Source organism: Trachurus japonicus, chromosome 12 (genome assembly GCF_045865225.1).
Source record: "Trachurus japonicus isolate A0001 chromosome 12, Traja_1.0".
Classification (NCBI taxonomy): domain Eukaryota; kingdom Metazoa; phylum Chordata; class Actinopteri; order Carangiformes; family Carangidae; genus Trachurus; species Trachurus japonicus.
The window spans coordinates 21,948,968-21,972,594 of NC_140918.1; the positions used below are offsets into that span (position 1 = coordinate 21,948,968).

The 23,627-nt window shown below is 41.8% G+C and overlaps 1 protein-coding gene across 2 annotated transcripts in view; it reads left to right on the plus strand.

The window, feature by feature from the left end:
• The window catches only part of cntfr (ciliary neurotrophic factor receptor), a 256,798-nt gene extending 237,505 nt beyond the window's left edge, over positions 1 to 19,293 (plus strand). Inside the window, exons 8-11 of one of the 2 annotated variants that reach the window (XM_085793841.1) lie at positions 6,140 to 6,208; positions 6,382 to 6,502; positions 15,916 to 16,042; positions 17,608 to 19,293. In XM_085793841.1, coding sequence (XP_085649967.1) covers positions 6,140 to 6,208; positions 6,382 to 6,502; positions 15,916 to 16,042; position 17,608 — 318 coding nt within the window. In that variant the 3' untranslated portion in view covers positions 17,609 to 19,293. Of the gene's footprint in view, positions 1 to 6,139; positions 6,209 to 6,381; positions 6,503 to 15,915; positions 16,047 to 17,607 lie in introns of those variants that run through there. The other variant, XM_085793840.1, reaches the window with a different exon arrangement.
• Positions 19,294 to 23,627: the final 4,334 nt, after the last annotated feature.

Below are 23,627 nucleotides of genomic sequence, written 5' to 3' on the forward strand. Positions count from 1 at the left end.
GAAACCCAAGGTTTCAAGGTTAAATTTGTTGTGCAGACGGGAACTCAGCTCTTATAAAATAACAGCCACACAACAGACATCATGACAGACAAATCACACAATGGAAAAACAATACAATCATCACAATATACCGTAAAAAAGCATAGAAAAGTCCTTTACCATCTCCCTGGATCTACCTAAAGTTTAATATGAACAACATCACCTTGTGGCCTTACTATTTGTGGGTACAAAGCTACTTCTGTAGCGTTTTGTCCTACCCTTAGGGACCACAAAATGGCAGCCAGAACGAAGGAGCTGGAACTCACCATGCAAAGGATGTGAGCAGTCATTTAGAATCAAGCTGCTTTACGCTGCAGATCGAATTTGGTGAGCTCATTGGAACGACCAAGCCTTTCACAACTGTTTAAGGCAGACTGGTGCTTGATTTTGGTGCTTGATTCTGTACACCTGGCAGTGATGAAACTTTAAGGTGTGGCCCAATACTTTTGTTCATATTGTGTACCTCAGCTCTGCTGCTTGCACACAAGCAGGTGGAAAACTTGGCCAAAATGCATTAACCATACATCCACATACAGAACAGGAACTCAGGGCCTTCCACAGGTCAGCCTTGGTTAGAGCCGTTTCTGACAACTTTCACTTTAAATTGAGACCTGCAGAAAAATGCTGCAAGCCTCAGTTTAAGGATGCAATAACTTTAAGCAGAGAAAACACTTTAGAAGGAAGTAAGGGAGGAATTCTGATTTCAGATTTGTGCTTCACAATATGTTCTTATTTGACATTTTTGACACACCGGCATGACAGCATAAACCAGAGTTAATGTAGAGAGCTGTGTTATTGAAACTATCACATGCCTTTTTAAGGGTGCAAGGTTTAGGCCAGGATATATACACTTTTTTTTTGCCCAGGAGGTGGGGGTTAACTTCCTTTTACTATAATTGCTGCTATGGCGATTGGGGCTTCAAAGAGAGAAATACTGTCAGAGAAATTACTCCTGGACCTGGTGTGTTCTGTACATGAATGTGTGTGTGTGTGTGTGTGTGTGTGTGTGTGTGTGTGTGTGTGTGTGTGTGTGTGTGTGTGTGTGTGTGTGTGTGTGTGTGTGTGTGTGTGTGTGTGTGTGTGTGTGTGTGTGTGCGTGTGTGTGTGTTCTCAAATGGGAGCGCGATGGAAAAATGGGAGCTGTCAGTCAACCTAATGAGACCAACCTTCTCAGTGCGCACACACACACACACACACACACACACACACACACACACACACACTCACTCACACACATATACACAGAGTGCCATCAGGCCAGTGGAAGTGCCATATAATTGGGTTTCCTTTCCAGGACAACAGACATGCTCACTGGATTAGATCTGACCACCGACGCCAATTCTCTCCATGTCTCCCGCTCTCTGGTTTTCCTTTCTTTAACTGCCTCTCTCTTTTTTTTTGGCATATCTGTTTCTGTCTTTTTCTCAGCCTCTCCACTTCTCCCTATTTTTCCTGCTCTTCTCTTTATCTTTTATTCTTCTTCTCTTCCTCTGACCACTTTTCAGCTGTCCTTTCCACCTCTGACCTACACATGTACGGCATTTTACATCCACACAGTATGTATTGTAACTATACGAGACAAAATATACTTGATGACAGCAAGCATTATGTTCAATGTCAATTTTTTCCAGACTTATTGGGCACCTGCAATGACCTACTATGTAAATGTGTAATGGTAGGACATTGGATGAGATGACTTTATTGATCCCATTTAAAAAGTTATTGGAGGTTAAGTAGAAGGAGAGGTGGAATAATTAAACAAGGCATGTGAGAGGAGAGGAGAGGAGAGGAGAGGAGAGGAGAGGAGAGGAGAGGAGAGGAGAGGAGAGGAGAGGAGAGGAGAGGAGACAATGACTTGGAGGAGACCAGAAGGGAGGGGGGGGGGGGGATGTGTGAAAAGTAAAGGGTCACTTCTCTTCCTCACAGTTCCTTATGCAATCCCTGAGGAATGTTCACATTTCATTGTCTGGATTTCTGTAGAAGCTCTTGGAGTGTGTGTGTGTGTGTGTGTGTGTGTGTGTGTGTGTGTGTGTGTGTGTGTGTGTGTGTGTGTGTGTGTGTGTGTGTGTGTGTGTGTGTGTGTGTGTGTGTGTGTGTGTGTGTGTGTGTGTATTGTAACATTAAGCTTTGAGCATGTGTGTGTGTGTGTGAGTGTGTGTGAGAGAGAGAAAGAGAGAGAGAGAGAATTTCTAAGCTTGACCCTGCACCAGAATATTTTCAAATAACACATTGTTAGCACGTTCTGCTGTCTGTCTGCGTTTTTCACTGCATCTGTGTCATAAATAAAATATTATTTAGTAGCCTCAACAGTGTGTGGTCTTTCTGCAAAAGCACACTGTGTGTCAAGGAAGAAACACTCCCAAGTATACACTGCATGTAATATGTAGATATATAGTATGAAGAGCGTTAATATACACATTATATTAACAATTATTCATATGAACTCCATATGAACTCATAGTGGCCGATCTCTGCCTGCAGATATAATGTTGAAATGCAGCTTATAGATATTATTTGCTATGAGTAGATGAGGCAGATTTAACAAAGTGTACACAAAGGCTTTATTAGAGTTTGTTTTTCTTTCTCTAATAGCAGTTGTTTAGTATCTAAAGCTGCAGCTTCTGTGCATTCCACTGTGAATCTACTGAACTCTTGTTTAGGGAGTGAGCAGAAGTTTGCATAATGCATTTTCACATACAAAGAGGTCAGAAAAATCCAGGTGTGCTGCACCTCAAGCAGATTCCTGCTAAAACACAGGGTCACCCTCTGTCTGTGCACCCTCCAGTCATTGACAGACTATTCATGCTTCACATTGTGTTGTATATAGTGAACACTTGTGCATGAAATGAGGACATTTCCCCAGAGTAAAAACATTAGTGATCATTACTCTCAAAACAGGCCATTTTCTGGTCAATCCATTTGGGTGGAATCTTGTCTTATTATCGTCATTATCATATTATATCTCTGCTTTACTGAGGAGAGCGTATTTACACTCAGTCAATAGGACATGATTATAGCAAGGTAAATATTTGGGTGTTAGTGATGGAAGTGTGTGCGTGTGCGTGTGTATGTGTTTGTGTGTGTCCAAGTCTGGCATAAATCCATTTGCACAATTGCAGATACATTTTTGATGCACACTGCAGACGCCCATTTGTTTTCTTTACAGCTCTAAACATCTTGGTTTACAATATATCAGCTTTACAGATACATAGGAAACTTGTGAACACGCACAACCCCGCGCACGCACACACACACAGCAACAAGTGCATATACATCACTTCACCACCGGTGCGACAACACACAAGCTTGGTCTTGCAGTGTGAATGATCTGACAGTGTTTTTTGGCAACGATAGCAACGGCCTCTCCAAAATACATCTCGTCCTCCCATCTACCCCCACACTCCCCCCTCCTCCCTCCCCCTATCCCTCATCGCTCCCCCCCACCCACCCAGCTCCTCTACTAGGGGATATTAAGTGCTACTCTCGCTGCTCCCTGTTTAGCCACTTGGCAACGCAGCAACACATCCATCTCTTTGGAAATGTTTATCTGTGAGCTGTTTACTCTGCACACTCCTCCACACACACACACACACACATGCACATGTATTGTACACACACACACGCACTAGTTCTAGTTCAGCTTTGTAAACACAAACAGCAACGCAACAGGTTGACGTGAGTCTGAACATGCTAGTACATATAAAAACAAACACAAACATATAAAGACACATGGACAAATTTGCATGAGCACACAGGATTCCCCAGATACATGTGTATGGCTGAACTCACACCAACGCTCACAACACAGACACGAGCATGCAAACACACACACACACACACACACACACACACAGATTAGACACGATACACATTAGAGTGGGGAAGGAATGCTGATAGAAGCTATGGTTGGATACGCTGGTTGGGCTATGTGTAAACAGCAGAAGATTTAGCCTCCAAGGCTGCACACATGTCTAATGTTAACACACACACAACACACACACGTGTGCGCGCAAACACACACTATAAAGTATATCCACACACACTGGCAGCTTTCAGCAGGCCATGTCACACATGCACACTCGGATGACGTTGTTATTGCATTCCACTAATGAAATTAAGCCTATAAATGTAGCGCTCGGTTAGGCAGATAAAGCCTGGACTTCCTTCCGAAGCAGAAAAAGAGAAAGAGAGGGAAGAGAATGAGAGAAAGGGGGCGAGAGACAAAGGAGCAGAGCGGAGAGACAGAGGGCTGTGAAGATCAAGGAAACGCTGAAAACAGAGCGGTCAACTTTACAAAGAGGGTGAGCGATGAGAGCGAGATTACAGGAACGAGAGAGGAAGCGCAGATGCCGGGGACGCAACAAGCGGGAGGGGGGTGATTTGTCAGATCGACTGCAGATTTGCACATCCTGAAGACGTGAAAGAGAGAACTCCAGTCGGAGGCTCCATTACAGCCGGTGGTTGGCAAAAATGATATAGTGGTGTGAGAAGGGCTCTCTGATTAAATCACAGGCTGCGGAGAGAACGCCAAAGATATCAAGAATATTTAAAGGATCATTCAGCTTTTTATTTTGTCTGTTTTGTCCATCAGTAATGTGTCACTCTACAGCCAAAGCCTATTACCCAGACAGTCTATAATAAACATTCACACTTAATGTGTCTGTCCTCAGGGAAGTTGAGAAGCTTTTCCCACAAAATGAAAATAGTCAACAAACAATGGCACATGAGTTTATAGAAGAGCAGGGAGAAGTATCATATAACTTCTAAAATCAGTGTAGTGAAAGCATGTGATCAGTGCAGGAACGCTGTTCTGTGATGAATAACATTTGATGCCTGGGCCGTCACTTTCTCATAGAACTCCTTGTTATAGACTTTAGACCACAGTATTTACACTGTGGCTGCGTGTTTGTGTGTTTTTGTGCAGTAATTGATGTACACTCACACATGATGCACTTGGATCTTTTTCTGACACTGATAAATTGTTAAACCTTTACCTCTGCCTGTCCTTGGTCTGAAGATTTGTTTATAATGCATCCAAGTCTCTTTAAACTCTGCTTTTTGTTGTGTGTCTACATATTTATGGGCTGTTGTTTATAATGGTCATGGCCCACAATGTTGGATCAGTTATGGTGAAATTGGAGTTTGCTTCGATCAGTATATGTTGTCCACCTCATGCAGCAAATGAACTACTTGTTGAAACAGTGCAGTGAGGGATTTCACAGCTCTGGATTCAGTCTGATTGATGTGTGGGTGCTTGTATGTGTGTCCGTGTGCAGTATGTCTATGTGTGTTGTCTTGTTGCACTCGTAAACTACAGACCAAAGGCTAACAAACACACACGCTCAAAAACATATGCTCACACACACTAACCATAAATTACAGGGAAGCGGAAAAACATTCTCTCATCCTCTCCCCAGTGACTCGAACATTCAGTTCACTCTCTGTTGTGCTTTGCAAATTAAAATGGGCACAAAAGGCTTTCAAATGTTGGCATGTATTATATTGTGTTACAAAATTATGTGGCATGGATGCCAAAGCTTTCTGGTGTAATCATCAATTATGCCACTGGTATTTTGCATGTGGTGTCTGAGTGTCGGTATGTGTGGGGTGCGGCGGCATCGAGGTTCAATCAATTCAAACAGTGAAATATAAAAACATGGCAAGAGGAAAGCTGCAGACTTGACCTGTGGACTGAAAAGATATTTATATATGAAAGGTGCGTTGTAAATAAATGAGCCTTGAATTAAACAAGAAAAGTGCACAGTATGGCGTGGCTGTATCAACACACCATAAAACATTAAAGGCTCGGGCTAGCATTGCTATATTGAGCACATAATTTATGGGTAGAGCTATGGGCAGAAGGGTAGGACATCCAGACCCAGAGTTGACTTAGGATCCCATTTCTGCCCTTTTTTTAGCAGAGAGTTCTCATAATTCATGGCGTTGAAACATTTCATATCCCTTGGACCACAGAGCACATGAGGAAATCCATGTACGCTTTTAAATATGCATCAGTTTCATTTCGGAATAAGATTATTTTACTTTGAAGATACATTTCCCTGATCCACACTGACCACCTGCTCTCTCTCTCGCTGTACAGGTGGAGCTGTCTGACAGCACCTCCCACACCATCACTGACGCCTATGCTGGGAAGGAATACATCATCCAGGTAACATGTCCATCTCACTACTGAAAACAGTACTTGAATGGAGCCTAATGTTCCCATAATAACCACTCTTTCTTTGGTCAATTTAACAGACACTAGAATTGTAGTTAACTAGTTTTCGTTAAAATGATGTTTCCACATTATTCATACTTCTTCGCTGCGCGTGTGTTTCTCAGGTGGCTGCCAAGGACACAGAGATCGGGACATGGAGCGACTGGAGCGTTGCCGTCCACGCCACGCCCTGGATTGAAGATCCTCTGCCCATCACCTCCACGACTGAAGGAGACTTCCCCACTGGTAAGTGACAGTGATCAGTTAAAACCAAAAACCTGTTTATTCCCACCTGAAGGTTTGTGTTCAGAGCTGGTGACTTAAGTCGGATCCTGAACTGTTTGATATAAAATGTTGTTTCATTCAAACTGAAATTAAAGAAATGCCAGTGGCATTCACATGTTATAAATAAATGACATACAGTATTAAATGCAGATGTTAAGTCAATAGCTATGTTATGAAATAATCTTTCCACTGTCAATCAAAACAAATGAGACTGAGCCAGAGAACAACGCTGCCGTCATGGCTGACATTTTGCCTGTGGTGTCGATCCATTTAAATGCATAAGCAGGTGTCATTAAAATATATTATTGACAATCTAAGCATCCTGGGCTTTGAAAATATTAATACAACTGAGAAATATTTTATGAGGTGATCATATGGGCACAAATTTCACTCCAACCTGAAGTCAAAAGTCACAGCCTTGCTCTTTCCATAGGTACACATTGTTCTGCATTTGTTCCATTGTTAACCTCGTATCCATATTTTTTTAATTAGCTGGCATATTTATTAACATCAGTTTGATTGAAAACAACATTCTGTGGGTAATGTCACTTGTTTGAACGTCAACATGCCAGCTGAAGCCTGGGCGGACATGAATCACTTTCCCACCGTCAGCGACAGTGATAAATGTCGCCAGTAGCTCCACGCTCTTTCTCTCTCTCCCTCTCTTCACCTGGATGATGTCTGCCGCCGCAAAGTGAAGTCTGTCCTGACTATGAGCACTTCTCTTCTTCACAATCTCATCATATTCTGCATTCTGATTAAATCTCAGATGCCTAACGAGGTTTGCGGTGTTGCCACAGTACTTCGCCGCCCTCCCACACACATATCACACGCTGCTTTGACAACTGAAAATGAAAAAGACTTAATTTACGGTCAGCCGTCATCTGTGTCAACACTCGGTGTTCAGTGGCTTACGCAATTACAGAGCCTGAGTTCATATATGACAATGACACGCAGTAGGAGATGTAGTTCCGGGTACTGGACAAGATCCTGGTGACGGCGACTTTCGACTGCGTCTCTCACAATGATTAAGTACATCTACTCAAATCACTCAATCATAGAACACAGCAGTTTACTGTAAAGCTGACTCCAAATCCACCAATGAAGCAATTTTTCCTCTTAGTTTACAGGTTGTTGTTTTTTTTATTATTTATAAGTTAAAATATTTTATTGCAGGGCAACAATTAACAATTTTGTACGATATAACTTTTTTTTTTAGTACGGTTGGAGAATTTGCTTGTTTGATATGTAGCTATGATAGCATGTAAATAAACAGCAATTTGGCAATGTCATTTTCTATAATGACAACATGACCTTGCTTTCAATATTTATAATGTTAAATTGGCTAACTTGAAAAATTGTGTGCATGAAGACATAATTCACACTCTTTTTGAGTATATGACAGTAAGGGAAACATCAAGTTAGTATTTGGTAATAAACACACTTATATAAGTAAAAATACTTTGTTCTATTATGTTGACAGCAGTGCTGACGGAAAGTCACAAGATCCTCCGTTGATCATAAATGTCTTCAGAAAAGTTCATAGCAGTTCATTCAGTGGTTGTTGACGTATTGCAAATCAAAGTGCCCACAGTCATACTGTTGAAACAACAAAAAAAATGCTAAATGCAAATAAATATGTGGCATTAGCCTATAATTTATTGAGCGCTCTTATTTTTTCCCATACATGCAAGTTGGGAGGTCCAGAGAGAAAGATAGAGTGTGACTTTATGTACTGCATGGAGAAATATTACAAGTATTTCTATAATGTTTTTTGCTTTTTATCAGTCCCATAGTCCATGAGCTGTAGAAATCATATTGAAGATAAAACACTATCCCTTTTTTTATTTTTTACATTGTTCTTTATGCCCACGGCTGTCACACAGTAAATTTCCTGGACCAGTTAGGTATGAAATTAAAGTTTCGTTAATAACTTTCTTTATCATTAAATTGAGTACACCATAAGCGTTTGATAGCCTTGAACTTTTATCGCAGCTTAAGCTATAAGATCCAGCAGCCTCCAGACAAATCGACACACATCAGCCTGAGAGAGCCTGCACAGCGCCTCGGGGAGAAACTCTGCCATCTTTTAGAAAAATGCTCACGTCGCTGCTGCAACTTTAAATTGGCTCACTTACAGTACAACACCACCACTCTTTCTAGGTTTTTAATGCATGAGTAATGATCTTGTGATATGAAATTTAATGTAGATGATTGTGTTTTGTGTGTGCTGACTCGCATGTGTACGCACACACACACACACACACACACACACACGCACGCACACACACACACACACACACACACACACACACACACACACACACACACACACACACACACACACACACACACACACACACACACAAGGACAAAAGGCTGTCTCTGGGAATGATCTAGTTGGCACCCTTTCAGCATGTGGCAGAGATCAAGGACGGCTCGCTTGTCAAATCAACATCTCTCAACGCACTGATGATCCCCAAAGAACAAGACATACATTCCAAGTCAGAGCGCTCCTTTGTACACATCTCTACGACCGCGCTGGAATAGCAAAAGCAAAAGAGGGGGGAAAAATGCACTATGCATTTTGAATGAATAAACACAGAAAACAGGTTTTATGTTTCGATGCGGCCAATTTGCTCTCTAACTTGCATTCCCCGCTGTGGTCTTGCAAATGTAGGGAGCGTTTATATGCACCATGACCACGCTGGTGAAAACTTTATCATCATCTTCAAAACTGAATTGAAAGAAACTTTATTGCAAAACTTTTCATCAACCCACTGGATATATGTATATGTGTGTGGGTTTATTTTTCTGTGTGTAGAGAATACATTTGTTCTCATATGTTTAACATGTGAACAAAAAAAGTGGTAGTAACTGCACCCAGCCAAGTGGTGCCTCATAAGTCCTTTCCTTGTTATTACACTCCATATTTTGTACAGATTAAGCAGATGATTATAATTAAGTTGTTGGTAGGAGGATGTAGAGCCAGGTTAGGTGTTTACCTCACCTCTAGCCTTATAGCAAAGCTCATCTAACAGGCTGCTCTTTATGAACTGACAGGATTGGGTTTTATTTATTCTTTTTGCCCTGGGTTTTGCCTCTCAGGCTAAACCCACGCAGCCTGCAGGTGGCCTCTGATTGGTGCAGGTTGCTGGTCTGTGTTCAACCTGAGAGGACGGTTTGCAGACAGCGATGATGGCTGCTGAATAAACAACTGCGACCTCTTGCATATCGATCTACTGATAAAGTCATGGGGTGAAACTCTGTCCTCATCAACTGTGCAACATGGAATTGACACTGTCAGGCCATGAGAGTGAGTGAGATCATCTGTGACTCACTGTCAGTATGAACACAGTCTGAAACCCTTTAAGAAATACAGCGGGGAAAATAAGTATTGAATGCGTCAACATTTCTCTCAGAAAATATATTTCTAAAGGAGCTATGGACATGAAATTTTCACCAGATATTGTCCGCAAACCAAGTAATGCACACATACAAAGAAATCCAAACATTTACGTATGTCTATAAGTGAAATGACACAGGAATAAGTATTGAACACGTGAAGAAAAGGAAGTGCAAAAAGGTATGGGTGGCCAAGAAAGCAGCTGGAGTCTGTCAGTATTTAGAAAATAATCCTGTCCCGTATCAGCGCAAAGTAATATCAGATGGTTTAGTCCAAATTGACGCCTATGAAAAGGTTTCTCATCACCAAGGTGTCACAGAAAAGGCATCCCATGATGGGTAAAGGCAAAAGGGTCTCTCTAGACCTTCAGAAACTTACTATGTTGCAGAACATACTGATGGCATCGGTTACGGACGTGTCTGAAAGCATTGTTTTATCCGTTAGAGCCATTAAAAGTGAAAAGAATTTCACTATAATTTCACTATAAACTGGCCACGAACAGGTGTCAAAAGAATACTAAGAAGAGTTGTCCAAGAGCCAGTGACCTCTGACAGAGAGCTTAAGACAGACCTGGAATTTTTAGCAGATACAGTTGTTAAAAAAAAAACAAAAAAAACAATGAGTAATGCACTAAACCACCATGGCCTCTATGCATGCTCACCATGCAAGTCTATTGACGCGTTCAATACTTATTTTCCCCGCTGTATATGTGGTCTGCCCGTACCTGTCTTTCTCTCCGGCTGTCTGTCTGACCATTGAGAAGTCTCCACTCTGGAGGTTTTGCAGTCCAACAGTGACTCCTGTTGGTCATGAGCAGCACCACACACTCATCAACACACTCCTGCTGTCGGGAAAACACACAAACACATGCTAAACAACGCACACTGAACATGCAGCCGGCTCTCCCTCTCTCACAGTCACAGTAGTATAAACAGCACCACACACACACACGTGCACACTGACACGTGCACTGTGTTTCCCTCTGATAACACGTAGTGTACACACTAGACACACATAAACACTCACTCAGTACACACTGTATTATTCTTGTTCTGAAGGAAAGAACAGGAGGTTATTGGGATTCTCCTCATGCCTCCTCTCTATCCAGCTGCCGCCTCACTGCTTCCCTTCCCTCGCTCCTTTCTCTGTTCCCTCTTTCACTCTCCTCCGTTTTGCCTTTAGCTCTCTCTCCAACTCCCTCTCTCCTCCTTTCTGTCATATTCTCTTCCCTCTCACTTCTCTCTCTATTGATCACTCTCACTACCTTGCACTTCATGCCCATCTCTTTCCTGGCCTTCCGCCACTTTCTTTACAGCTGTTACTTCCTGAGTGACTGATAGCATCTGTGCGCAGTCACAACCGCTTTGTTGACGCAGATAAATTGACAGTCGAGTTGGTTGTTGCTTCCACTGATGGATACACACTGTAGGCAGTTCAGGACTAAGGAGCAGTGGGACTTTTATCCACTTTTTTCCATCTGTGCATTGAGAAAACTCAGAGATGATAGGTTCCTTTTTTTTCCTGCGGTTCAGAAGGTAAAAGCAGGTTGTTCTAGAGGTCTAGAGGTCTCTGGTTCGATCCTTGGCTCCTCCACTTCAGATGTCCAAGTATCTCAGGGCAAGATACTGAACCCAAAGTTGCTCCTAATGCAGTGGCTTCCAACCTTTTTTGGCTTGTGACCCCATTTTGCCATCCCAAATATCTGGCGACCGTCAATCAAGATGCACCAGCTCAGATATGTTTATGCTTCATTTTATTTTAACTCGATTTATATTCGAGAAAGTGAAAGTATAGAATACAGTTTTTTAAAGCAGAAGTAAGCGATCCGGTGGTTTTGGCTAACTTCTTGTCAGCCGATGGAGTTAGCAGCCCCCGCCTTCGTCATGGATCTATTGGTCCTCGTCCCTACGTCACCACATTCACGTGCATCCCTTGGCTGCACACACAGCCCTTCATGCCATTCTCTCTCCTCATTGGATAAAGCTTGTAAGGAAGTATACAAGAAGTTTTCTCCTCGGCTTACAGCAGAGCAGAGTGACTGACAGACCCGTGTTTTAGACCAAACACTCTATATAAGTGACTGCTGTCGGAAGATATAACTATTTAAGACTTATATTAACACAAACATTCCGCTTACTTCTGCTTTAAGATTGTGTGTTGTGTTTTTAATGATAATTTATATTTCATTTTATATTTCAGTAATTTTTTTTATCGATTACTATAGCTACATTTCAGGCGACCCCATTTGAATTCCAGGCGACCCCATGTGGGGTCCCGACCCCAAGGTTGAAAAACACTGTCCTAATGTATCAACAGTATGTGACTGCTAGTGTGAAGACTGTTATGACCAAATGAATATAATATAAATACAGTTCTCTTGCCATTTAAAAAGTGGTTGGGGGGTGTCACTGATGCTGCACCTCACAACAAGAATGTTCTAAGATTGAACCCCAGGCCTGGAGCCTTTCTGCATGTTCCCCCTGTACCTGTTACTCCAGTTGAATTTCACAATAAAACTATCCCTACACACACTGGGCCTAATGGATGGAAGGAAAAAGTGGCAGAAAGTAAAGAGGAAGAGAAAATGACAAAGTGCTACAGCAACAGTTTTGTACATTGAGCAAGAAGGAAATAAATAAATAAGAATAAACAGAGCAGGGGTGTTGAGGGTTTATTTAACCACAACATCATTTGTTCAAGTCCAGACGGGGTCCTTGTTGCATGTGGCCCCCCTCTTCATCATCGCAGTGGAAGTTAAAACACCACAGGGACACATTTGTTCAGAAAGAAGTCTGAAAAAATAAAAACGCAAATGCCATGTTGGCTTGAAAGGAGCAATAAACTCTAGTGATGTATCGGAGTTAGTGGTGAATGCTTTTGCAGAAGGGCAATTAATGTAAACTTAAATCTATTTCATAGAGACAGGGTTTGACTATTGGATGGGAATCAACTTTGCACTCACATTCTGTAACTATTGTCCACGAAGCACAATCACATCAGTGGGAAAAAAGGGAACTATCTGATTGCTTGTCGATGACCGGCCAGGGCCAATTTTATTCTGTTTTTGTGTTCAGCTTGTTAACATGTACACACTCACCGATGTTCCGTGGCTGCTCAGCCAAAAAGGAAATGAACAGACTTCCTGTGCCTTATCGATTGTGTAAAATATAAGCGCACTGCTACACTTTTTCCATTTCCTCTCTGTCTTTCTGTCATTTGACCACATGCCATATCTCCTCCATCTCCTCTGTTTTGTTTCCCCTTGATAGTTTCTCTTCACGACCAATACATCATGGAGATAAAGCCAAATAGTATCTACAGTAGCTGTGCGAAAGTGTCGGCATCAACATCCTGGAGTGACAGACGGGCGCCATTCAGAAATCCCATCCTCCGTGACTGCGCGATCGCCCTTAGCGACCACATTCCATGAAGCAAAGCAGATCATCTGAAGCTTTAAAAATAAATAAATAAATAAAGTCACAGCCATCCAAGATATGTTTCCACCTAACCCACTCTGTGAGACAGAAACTGGACACTGTCTCGCACCGAACTGGCAACACTAGATATCGTTTCTTATATCCCTCATGTCAAGAACTATTTATAAAGGCTTCAGCTCTCATTCCAAGTATGTCATAGAGCAAGATTGTGTGTATGAATGTGCTTCGTAAGCAGCCACAGATAAATGTTAAGGCCAATGCTGAGGTTCCTGGGGGCCTGTTGCTGCATGCTGAAAAAAACAAACACTTCAGAGGTCACTGAGGTGAGAGGGTTGCATAGTGGGGATGTTATTATTTTAGACATCCAGAAGTTCTAGAGGTCACATTCAGTTTCTCCGTAGACAATGTAGTCTGAATCACCCCAGCTGAATCATTGATGCAGTCAAAAAATATCCGGTTAATAAAAGTCAAAAAGTCCAAATCAGCAGAGGTAATGACAAACTGCAAACTGAAGTTTAGACTTTGGGGAAACCCAAAAAATACACTCAGCAGGTTAAAGTCCTATATACATATTTTTTTGCTATCGCGGTGTAGCCAATAGTATTACCATCTGTTGACTTATGTTTCAAATTCAGCATCCAACTTCATCCCTTCAGGGCCGTCTCCAGTGATGGAGACCAGGGCTGATGACGTTCATTTTTGTTTTGGTTCTTACTTTTATTTTTTTCTATTGCCGTTAGCATGCTAATTGTCAAGCTCTATCCTGACCCATCTCAGTTGCTGTAATGTGACATTTGCCCTCAGTTCAGGGTGTATTCCAACTTCCCCTCTTGTTAAAGCAACGCTGGCTGATGTCAGTGAGTGATCACAATCACCATTAGCACCGGGAAGAGACCAAACACTGTTAAATAAGATCACTCTCAGATTAAGGGTCAGTTTTTGACTGGATTCAACATCTATGATGTGTTATTTTGTTCAGGCTATTGGTGCCTCTGACTGGCTCTTTCACGCAACTGAGGGAGAAAACCTAAAGCTGACCTGAATCTTAGCTTCAATGCACAAACATCTCAAACCACTTGATGATCATACTGTATAAGCTGCTGCAGTCATGTTTTATTACAGTATCTTGCCTTGGAAATCAGCATCACTGTAAACAAGCAGGCTAGTCAGAGGAGCTCAAACCATTCATCAAATATAATCTCATTAGCTTCTCTGTCCTCATCATCCTTTGGTTCCTTCCTCTTCCTTCACCTAACTCTTCTTTCCTCCTCTCTCCCCGTCACTTCATTGCCTCGTCTGCCTCTCCCTACCTGTCCCCAACTAGCTTGTTACATCAACGTACATCCCATAACTGTCTCTCCTCACCCCACCATCACATCATTTCTGCTTATTCCCCCCCTCCACCACTCCAAAGCACTGTTTTGCTGCAGGCAGGAAGTATAGCACCGTGCTGCTCAACATGTTAAATGTGTCCTAGTTCCCTCTCTCTGTCTCTCTCTTGCTATTTCACACCTGGCTGCTTCCTCCTAATATCTCCCAACACCATACTACACAACTGTCATTAATTGGAAGGAGAGGGAAATCATATTCTCTCTCCAGTAAAGAAAAAAACGCTTGAGGTGCAGGAGTTAATATCTGCTGTGCTGCCTGCAGCTTCAGCAACACACCCCGTTTTATAAAACATTAAACTGTGATATTTTTATTTGTCATGCAACATAAAACCAAACTGAGGCATGAAAAATGGCTTAAGCACATGCTTATTTCCATCTTATTTATTATTAGCCACAAGCTTTTTAATTTGTTCCTAATTGTACTGATGGGAAATGTCTGTGAGTGTCACAGCAACTTTGCTTTTTTTCCCCCTCTGTTTCTTTAATTTATTCATTTCCTGGGATTATACCGGGTCAAAATATGAGACATGAATGTTCTTGCCTTCAAGTCTTAGTCATTTGACTCAGCTGTGCTCCTGATGTGCTGTATAAACCTAAATATACAGTCTATTATGGCTGTGTGAATGTGTATTGGACGGTCTCTCCTAGATATACAGTATATTAACTTCTGCGGTGTGTTTTTATCTCTCCACCTCCTGCTTTATTCACCGTATCCTTTACCGCAGGGTTTTTTTTTACCTATATCCTCTGTTTCCATTCTCTTCTTTCCATCTTCATATATTATCCATCTATTTTGCTCCGTCTGTCCTTTTCTATCCCCGTTTCCCTGCGGCTTGACTATGAGTGAGATTTTTTTTTTTTTTGTCCAGTTCATTTCATAACTGCCTTGACAAGTCCCATATTGATTGCGCTTGCAGATTAGAATTGATTTCACTCTGCACTGTATTTTCCTTTCTGTTTGGTTCTTCCCGGTATGATGAACTTTTCAGTGTCCATTCATCAAAAAGACATTTTGGGCATTTAGTACTGGGAATTTAGGAGGGAAAAAAAGAGCCGAAGGACAAAGCTGAGCAAGAATTTAGAAGAGTTCATTAAAAGCATGCTCAGTAAGGACTATTGTGTTTTCTTATTGGTTTCCAGAGACCAAGACCTCCCCCATACCATCTTCCAACGCACCACAAAAGGCTGAACCTCCAGTCGGCAGGGCTGCCAAGCTCCTCACGTTCTTCTCCCCTTTGCTGTTAGGAATGCTGCTGCTGCTCATGTGGTAAGACAGCACACACACACACACACACACACACACACACACACACACACACGCACACACGCCTCTTTCAATAAGTCCACAACCCCAACCTCATCTTTGAATTGATCTTGAACTCAGCCATTCAGTCATATATCGGCAAGTCGATGCATGTCTATTGATGCCAAGAGCATGTTTAATAGAACAAGAGAAACAACGATTGGGTGAGTTTGTTTTATGACCCACCAGAGGAGGGGGAAGGGGCGGGGGCTCTTCATATTTTTTCTCCAAAACACCCCCCGAAGGGATTGGAGTAAAATCCAATCCAGCGCTGTCCCATTTCATTAATTTTACAGGTTTTACACCATAAATCATGTTGTAATAGTAAGTGACCTGTCGAAGATGTAGGTGTTGAACAGTGAATGCTGAAGAGCTCAACAGAATGGACTGCAGCCAAGTTCACTATGAGGGTGTGCAACCAAGAAACATATTTTTGCGGAAACACTGACCAATAGCCCTTTCATAAAGCCTCTAGTCTGTCTAGATGATTCCACAATTCTAGAAGCGAAAGTGGTAATAAAACAGTTGGCACTTCTTGTCTCCTGAATGGATTTACGGTACATAAAACACACAACACTAGATATGGTTTTAATTCACCCTGATCTGCAGCCCATTTTCATCTGCTTGCTTAATATCCCATCAACCCATTAAAGATCATACAAGTCTAATAATGTTCTGATTTCACCTTTAAATCAGTTAAATGACAATAACTACCTATTATTAAGTGAAGGAATATAATTTTCATTTCAGTGTGATTTTTTTTAAAGTTGTAGGTCCCTGAAAACATCTTGGGAAATGTTTTCTGCAGCAGTTAAACAGGAGCAAAAGAGTAGAGTTGTATGATCTCCTAAGAGTTTGTTGCCAAGACTTAATCTAAATTCTAAATCTAAAAGGCCATTTTGATGTCAGGCTGTTTAGGATCTGTGACATTATGAAATATTTCTTGGATATTTATGCCAGTGAAATAATCTGTCATAAACTGTGATCCTGTTATGTCTCCCATTGGACTGAACCGACTGAATCCTACTGTTGGTGTCAATGTTGGTGGGGTGGGGAGGTGAAGTAGTCATGTGACACAGAAACAGGAAAAACTCTGAAATTTAAAAAATGTCTCTTCTTTCTCTGATAAAGCTTTTAAAAGGACATCTGACATGGTTGTATCACCACAAGAACAACCTGTTGCTGATGAACATGGTAAAGACACTAGAATTGTGACCTCTAACAGGAAAAAGCTGCTCTCCAATCTCTGTGAGGCTTCTTGTCCTAGTTGGTAATGAGTTGTTAGCAGCTCAACTAAAGAGACATTTCCCCTCCAAACTCCTTGGTTGGTTTCATTTAAATAAGTTTTTCTTTTTACAACAAATGCCAACAACGTCCTGAAGTATGACTAAAAACTAATGAGAAATTCTCCATTGCCCAATCCTGTCATCAGTTTTTTGGTATTTTTAGCCAAGTAAAGAATCTCAGCTCTTCATCCACCACTGAAAACAAGATGCTTAATTTGTGCTTCTGTCTCTCTCTCTCTCCAGATTTAAACGTCTTATTCTTGAAGGGAGACGAGGAAGAGGAAGAGAAGGAAGGGGAGGCTGATCTTTTTTCTATTTTGCACATATTTCAAGGATACAGTGCATCGACCATTTCTGTCCATCACACAGTTACTCACCCAGGTTACTTAGACACGAAATCAGACGATGATAATGCGATTCAGCATTTTTTGATTGAACGGTGACAAAGAGAGTCTTCAGAGGAACTTCTTAGCGGCATCATCACCAACAACAACAACAACAGCAGCAACAACAACAACAGCAGCAGCAGCGGCAGCAGCAGCAGCAGCAACAACCACAACAGCAGCAGCAGCAGTGATATCAGCACCTCCAGTCTTTATATTACCCCCTGGTGTCTTTGATGGGCCACTGCAGACCATTTGTCTTTGGAGGACAAATCAACTTCTGAGATGAAAGAGGAAAAACGTCTCTTCATTACCTTTTTTTGGTCCTTTTTTAAAAATTGATCGTCGATTGATAGTCTTAATTTTAACATTCTTATACTGCACAGACAAACACATGAAGAGAGTGTGTGTTTGTGTGTATAGTTGCCATAGCAGTCCCCATACAGCTAAGTCATCATGCCAAAGACTCAACTTCACCCCCCAACAACATGGTTCCCGAACAATTCATTGAGCTTCCCGAAGCCTGTGCCTGCCTTCGTCATTGGGTTGTAAACCCCCCAGAAAGTTGCGTACGTACGTATCTATGTATGTGTGCGAGTGCGTGTGACAGGGAGAGAGTGTGTGTGTATGTGTGTGCGCGGACCTTATGAATACTGACTGAAACAGTATGTGACTCAAACTTGGGACGAATCCGAGGAACCCTGCAGCTCCTGTTTGTGCAAACCCACCATTTAACAAAGAAGTCACACAAATACTCAATCAGACTCTGACTCTGTTCGCCTCCAACGACTGAATCAGACTGACGGAGCGAGTCGTTTTTTTTCGATACGAGGACTAACACTTTGAAGAATTCAGTAACGGTAGTCTGGCTTATTTAGACAATTAGCTTTACATTCTGCTTTCAGCGACTGGCGAGGAGGACCTGGATTGTAAAAACAAAACAAAACAAAAAATGTGGATTTGAGACTGAACAATTCTTTGCCCGCCCATGTTTTTTTTTTCTTTTTTTTTTTTTTTCCTTTTTGATTCGACTTTGTAATGACGGCAACAAACTTGGTTATTGAAACATTCATATGAGCTATTTTGATTTTCCACTCTGCTCTGTGCTGTAAAATACAATAACACAAAACTGTTTGCTTTACAAAATCCGGCGCCTTTGCAAACTTTAAAAAAAAAAAAAAGTCTTTTTGCAGTTTACATTTCAGTAGCCCATATCACCAGTTAATATTATGTTATTCAAAGGAATATTGATGTGTTTTATTGTATTTTTTGATTTTATGGACAAATAATAAAAACACACATATAGGACTTTAGTTTTTTTATGTTTGTTTTTTTTTCCAGACATTCATAATGGCTTAATTCTCCTTGATCCTATTTTGTAAACTATGATATGTAACTTTAACATTGAACAAAAAGTTTATTATTTAATAATAATAATAATGTATGTATTAGCAGTAGAATGTCGTAACCTGTACCTGGGGTCTTTTTTATAGATGTATATACAATGACAGGTTTCAACCATTAAATGTGACCATTTCACAATGAATGATGACACGTTGGCCTCGTATTCATTTTGACTTTCAAACAGCTGAGAACAGAAAACATCGCTGGCGCCAGTTTTCTCCCGATAGCTACAAGACGAAGGTGAGTTGTCACTGCAGGGGCACAAAGACATCAATTTTCAAAACCGGCATGAAAACACAGCTCCAATAACTTTCCAGTTTAATAACAGTGATGACGCATTTCTCACCTCCCACCGTCAGCCATAAACAAACATCGCTTCATTTCAAGTTTCTTCAATCAATCATGACCGAGCAGAAAACATTTTCTCTCAATTTGCCTGGAATGGGGAGGCTATATTTACAGTTACAGATGAGCTATATTAGCAGGGAGTGAGTGATTCTGTATGGAGACGGTTTCTCAAGAGCTCCTTCACCTGATGAAATTCATTTTCGTTCCAATGCCTGTCAGTCATGCTCCTCTCAGTGAAAAGTAGAATCATCTCTTTGGACTGTCTCAGCCCGTTACACAACACACAGACTGTAAATGATGGTAAATTTCCAAATTTGTTGAAGTTTTCTAGTGAGTAAGACTGTAAAATGTTTGGGTTTCTTTAAAACTTGTGTTACATGGTATCCAAAAATATCACATTGCAATTATATGGGCAGATATTGAGAGAGATTTCAGTTTTGCTTTTCATTTTTACTTTATGACCCGAGTATGACTTGTTGGCAAGGGCGTCTCTGTAGCAACACAAAAATTATGGTGTGGGTAAATGCCCAACAATGTAGTGACAAATTTGACCTGAAATCAACACAAAAATTATGGTGTGGGTAAATGCCCAACAATGTAGTGACAAATTTGACCTGAAATCTAGATATTGCATTTGGCCATATTGTGAATAATTGATCAGCTCAGTTTGAAAAACTTTGCGATGTTCTCACTGCGTACTTATACAATGCGACTGTGCTCCTAGATCTAAGCCATGATCTTTCAACTGCCAAAACAGCCATACATATGGTTAGTGAGATTTGACTATATAGTCAAATATATTCAACAAGAAACTAAAACAATTTTAAAATTCCCATTTTGACCTTTAACTCTCACTAATGCCGTCTCCTACTCTTTCTTTAATCTGTCTCGCCGCCTCTCTTCCCCCTCTCAAGCGCTCCTTCTGTCATTATTCTGACAAGTTCTGGCAGGCCGATCTGAAGACCTAGGACAAATCAATACACCATCTAACCGCTGTCAGCTGGAGTCCTCTGTGTGTGTCAGTGTGTGTATGTGCAGACAGGAGTGTATGGTGGATATTGCATTCATTACTCTTTCCTTCCTTCTTGCCTTGCTTATACCGACCTGTCCTTTTTTTAAACAGGGGTGTCGATGAGAACCCAATTAATATTTACAATGACAAATTACAAAGTGAACGAGGAGGGTAAAGGGAAGAACGCTGAAGCCTCGACTTTTGTTCTCCTTGCTGTTCTTTGTCTTGTAAACAGGCAGAGAGTAAATATCATCTTTTTTTTTAACTTTATTTAGTATTGGAGAACTTTTCACCTGGTATTTCAACTGAACTTTAATTAAATGGCAGTTTAAATGTTAAGCCATGTTCTCTTTGTCTGCAACAACAATGTGATCCACATTAACCTCATGTATATAGAAAAGAGTGAGAGTGTGTGTGTGTGTGTGTGTGTGTGTGTGTGTGTGTGTGTGTGTGTGTGTGTGTGTGTGTGTGTGTGTGTGCGTGCGTGCGTGCGTGTGTGTATGTGTGTGAGAGTGGATATGCCGTGAGGAGCCTGTCAGTTCCAGCAGCCTTGCTCTGCTCTAATGGCTAGTTTGACCTTTCACTGATAACGAGATGAATGACACGATCTCTGCCTCCCTCTCTGCCCTCTGCTCTCGCCTCTTTGAACACTCAACTCACCGCCTCCCTTTCCTCTTCACTTCCCCAAATTACACTTTACTAGTCCAAATCTTTTCCGCTCTCACACATTTTGAGAAACAGTTGACACCCGTTTTGAAATATATACTTTTCTTATCATTCTTTCTTGCATCCTGACATCATTTCACAGCATTTTGAAGCTTTAATGAGCAACTACTCATATTTTCGGAGCTTTATCCTGCTCTTAAACCACCAACTTTAAACTGGTGGCCAAATCTAAAAAGGTTATTATATTGGAGAAAAACAAAAGTCTTGTGTCTGGCCACTGGAGGGCAGTGGAGAGGGCCCTTTATCTGTCCGCTGTCTGTGGTGCTGAAACATTCAAATGCAGTCATTGTCACTGTGCCTCTGTCCGTGGTACTGAATGATTCAAACTTGGTATAACCCACTTCTCTTACTTCATATCTCTTCTGCCCTCTGTCCTCATGTGACCCACAAATCAATCACAGACACATTCATAATAGCTCAATAAATATATAGCTCTCCATATTCAGCCTGTTGCTCTGTGTAGGAGTGTAAGGTTTTTTGACGAGTCACCATCTTCTCCACCAACTATACAAACTCAGGTCTGCCCTGACAGGAAATGGAGGACTGGACCCTTGCAGTGATTTTGTCGTGAGCTCTGAAACTCTGTTTGGCCAGGTGGCTTGTATCCACCTGAAGAACTGAAATCATGGGCTGATGTTGCCAGTCAACCCAATCAAATCTCCATCCAAGATTCCCGCACGTGCAAGCCTATTGCTCACTGCAGACAGCAGCCTCATTCGTCCAAATTGCAGTGTTGATGTTTCATGACATTTCAAGAAATGCAACTTATCCTTGAACAGATGAATATAATAGAGAAAGTGTTCAGCAAACTCAAAATCTGTCATATTGGTGAATCACTTTGTGTCCTCCCTCAGAAAACAAACAGATCACCTTGAAGCCAAGTAACGTGACCCAGATCATTACATGATTGGATGACGTTTTCAGCTTCAGTGGACATTGTAATGACTTTAGTTCTATAACCAAATCAGTAATCATGGAGCACTGTTGGAAAATGCAGTTCAAAAGCACAGGATGACTAAATCGACACTGTCAGAAGGCAGACAGAATACAAAATGGAGAAAAAGCAAAGTCCAGATTGAAGTTGAAATTCGTAAGGACTAGCCTACCTACAGAGATACGGCAAAGAAAACCAGGCTCGTTAAAGACATCCCATTAAAAGGAATTAAACTTGTCTGTACAGATATGATCTTGGATGTTAAATAGAGACATTATTAAAAATTGGATTTGAGGTGAGTGGTGAAATTTGAATTTATTGCATGGCAAGTTTTAGCGTTTGAACTGACACACCCATTTAAAAATGCCTTTACTCAGCAGGTTCCCCTAATTTCAAATCTGCCAGTCAAGGTTGAGCATTTGCATTAATCTGCCTGTCGCATATTGTAAGTAAAGCAGGAATCACATTTATTTGAAAAGAAAAATAAATGCAGAAGAGCTGCAAGACAAACTTTTGTGAACAAATTCAATTATATGAAAAAAGAGAGACTCAGACAGTGCGAGACAGTTCACTTTTTTTTCCCATGTAATTCATCTGTGGTATATAGTTACAATGATTCGTGCCTGCCTAGTCAACCGTTTCCTTTCTGCTGTCTCTTTCCCTCTCTAGTGGCGCTCACAGAAATTGCAGCTCCATCATTCATCCACCTCTGATTGTTCCATCCATCCATCCATTGTCCACCGCATTATCCGAGTCCGGGTCGCGGGGGCAGCAGTCGGAGCAGGGATCCCCAGACTTCCCTCTCCCCGGACACTTCCTCCAGCTCTTCCGGGGGGACTCCAAGGCGTTCCCAGGCCAGCCGAGTGACGTAGTCACCCCAGCGTGTCCTGGGTCTTCCTCGGGGCCTCCTCCCGGTGGGACATGCCCGGAACACCTCACGAGGGAGGCGTCCAGGGGGCATCCTATACAGGTGCCCGAGCCACCTCAGCTGGCTCCTCTCGATGTGGAGGAGCAGCGGCTCTACTCCGAGCTCCTCCCGGGTGACAGAGCTCCTCACCCTATCTCTAAGGGAGCGCCCCGCCACCCTGCGGAGGAAACTCATTTCGGCCGCTTGTATCCGGGATCCAGTTCTTTCGGTCATGACCCAGAGTTCATGACCATAGGTGAGGGTGGGAACGTAGATCGACCGGTAAATCGAGAGCCTTGCCTTTCGGCTCAGCTCCTTCTTCACCACGACGGACCGATACAATGACCGCATTACTGCGGCCGCCGCACCGATCCGCCTGTCGATCTCGCACTCCGTTCTCCCCTCACTCGTGAACAAGACCCCAAGATACTTAAACTCCTCCACCTGAGGCAGGAATTGATTGTTAATGCAAAAATTTCTCTCATCTCACTCGGTGAGGAAATCAAAAATAGTAATGAGTGCATTTATTGGTGAGTGGGTTTCAAAATA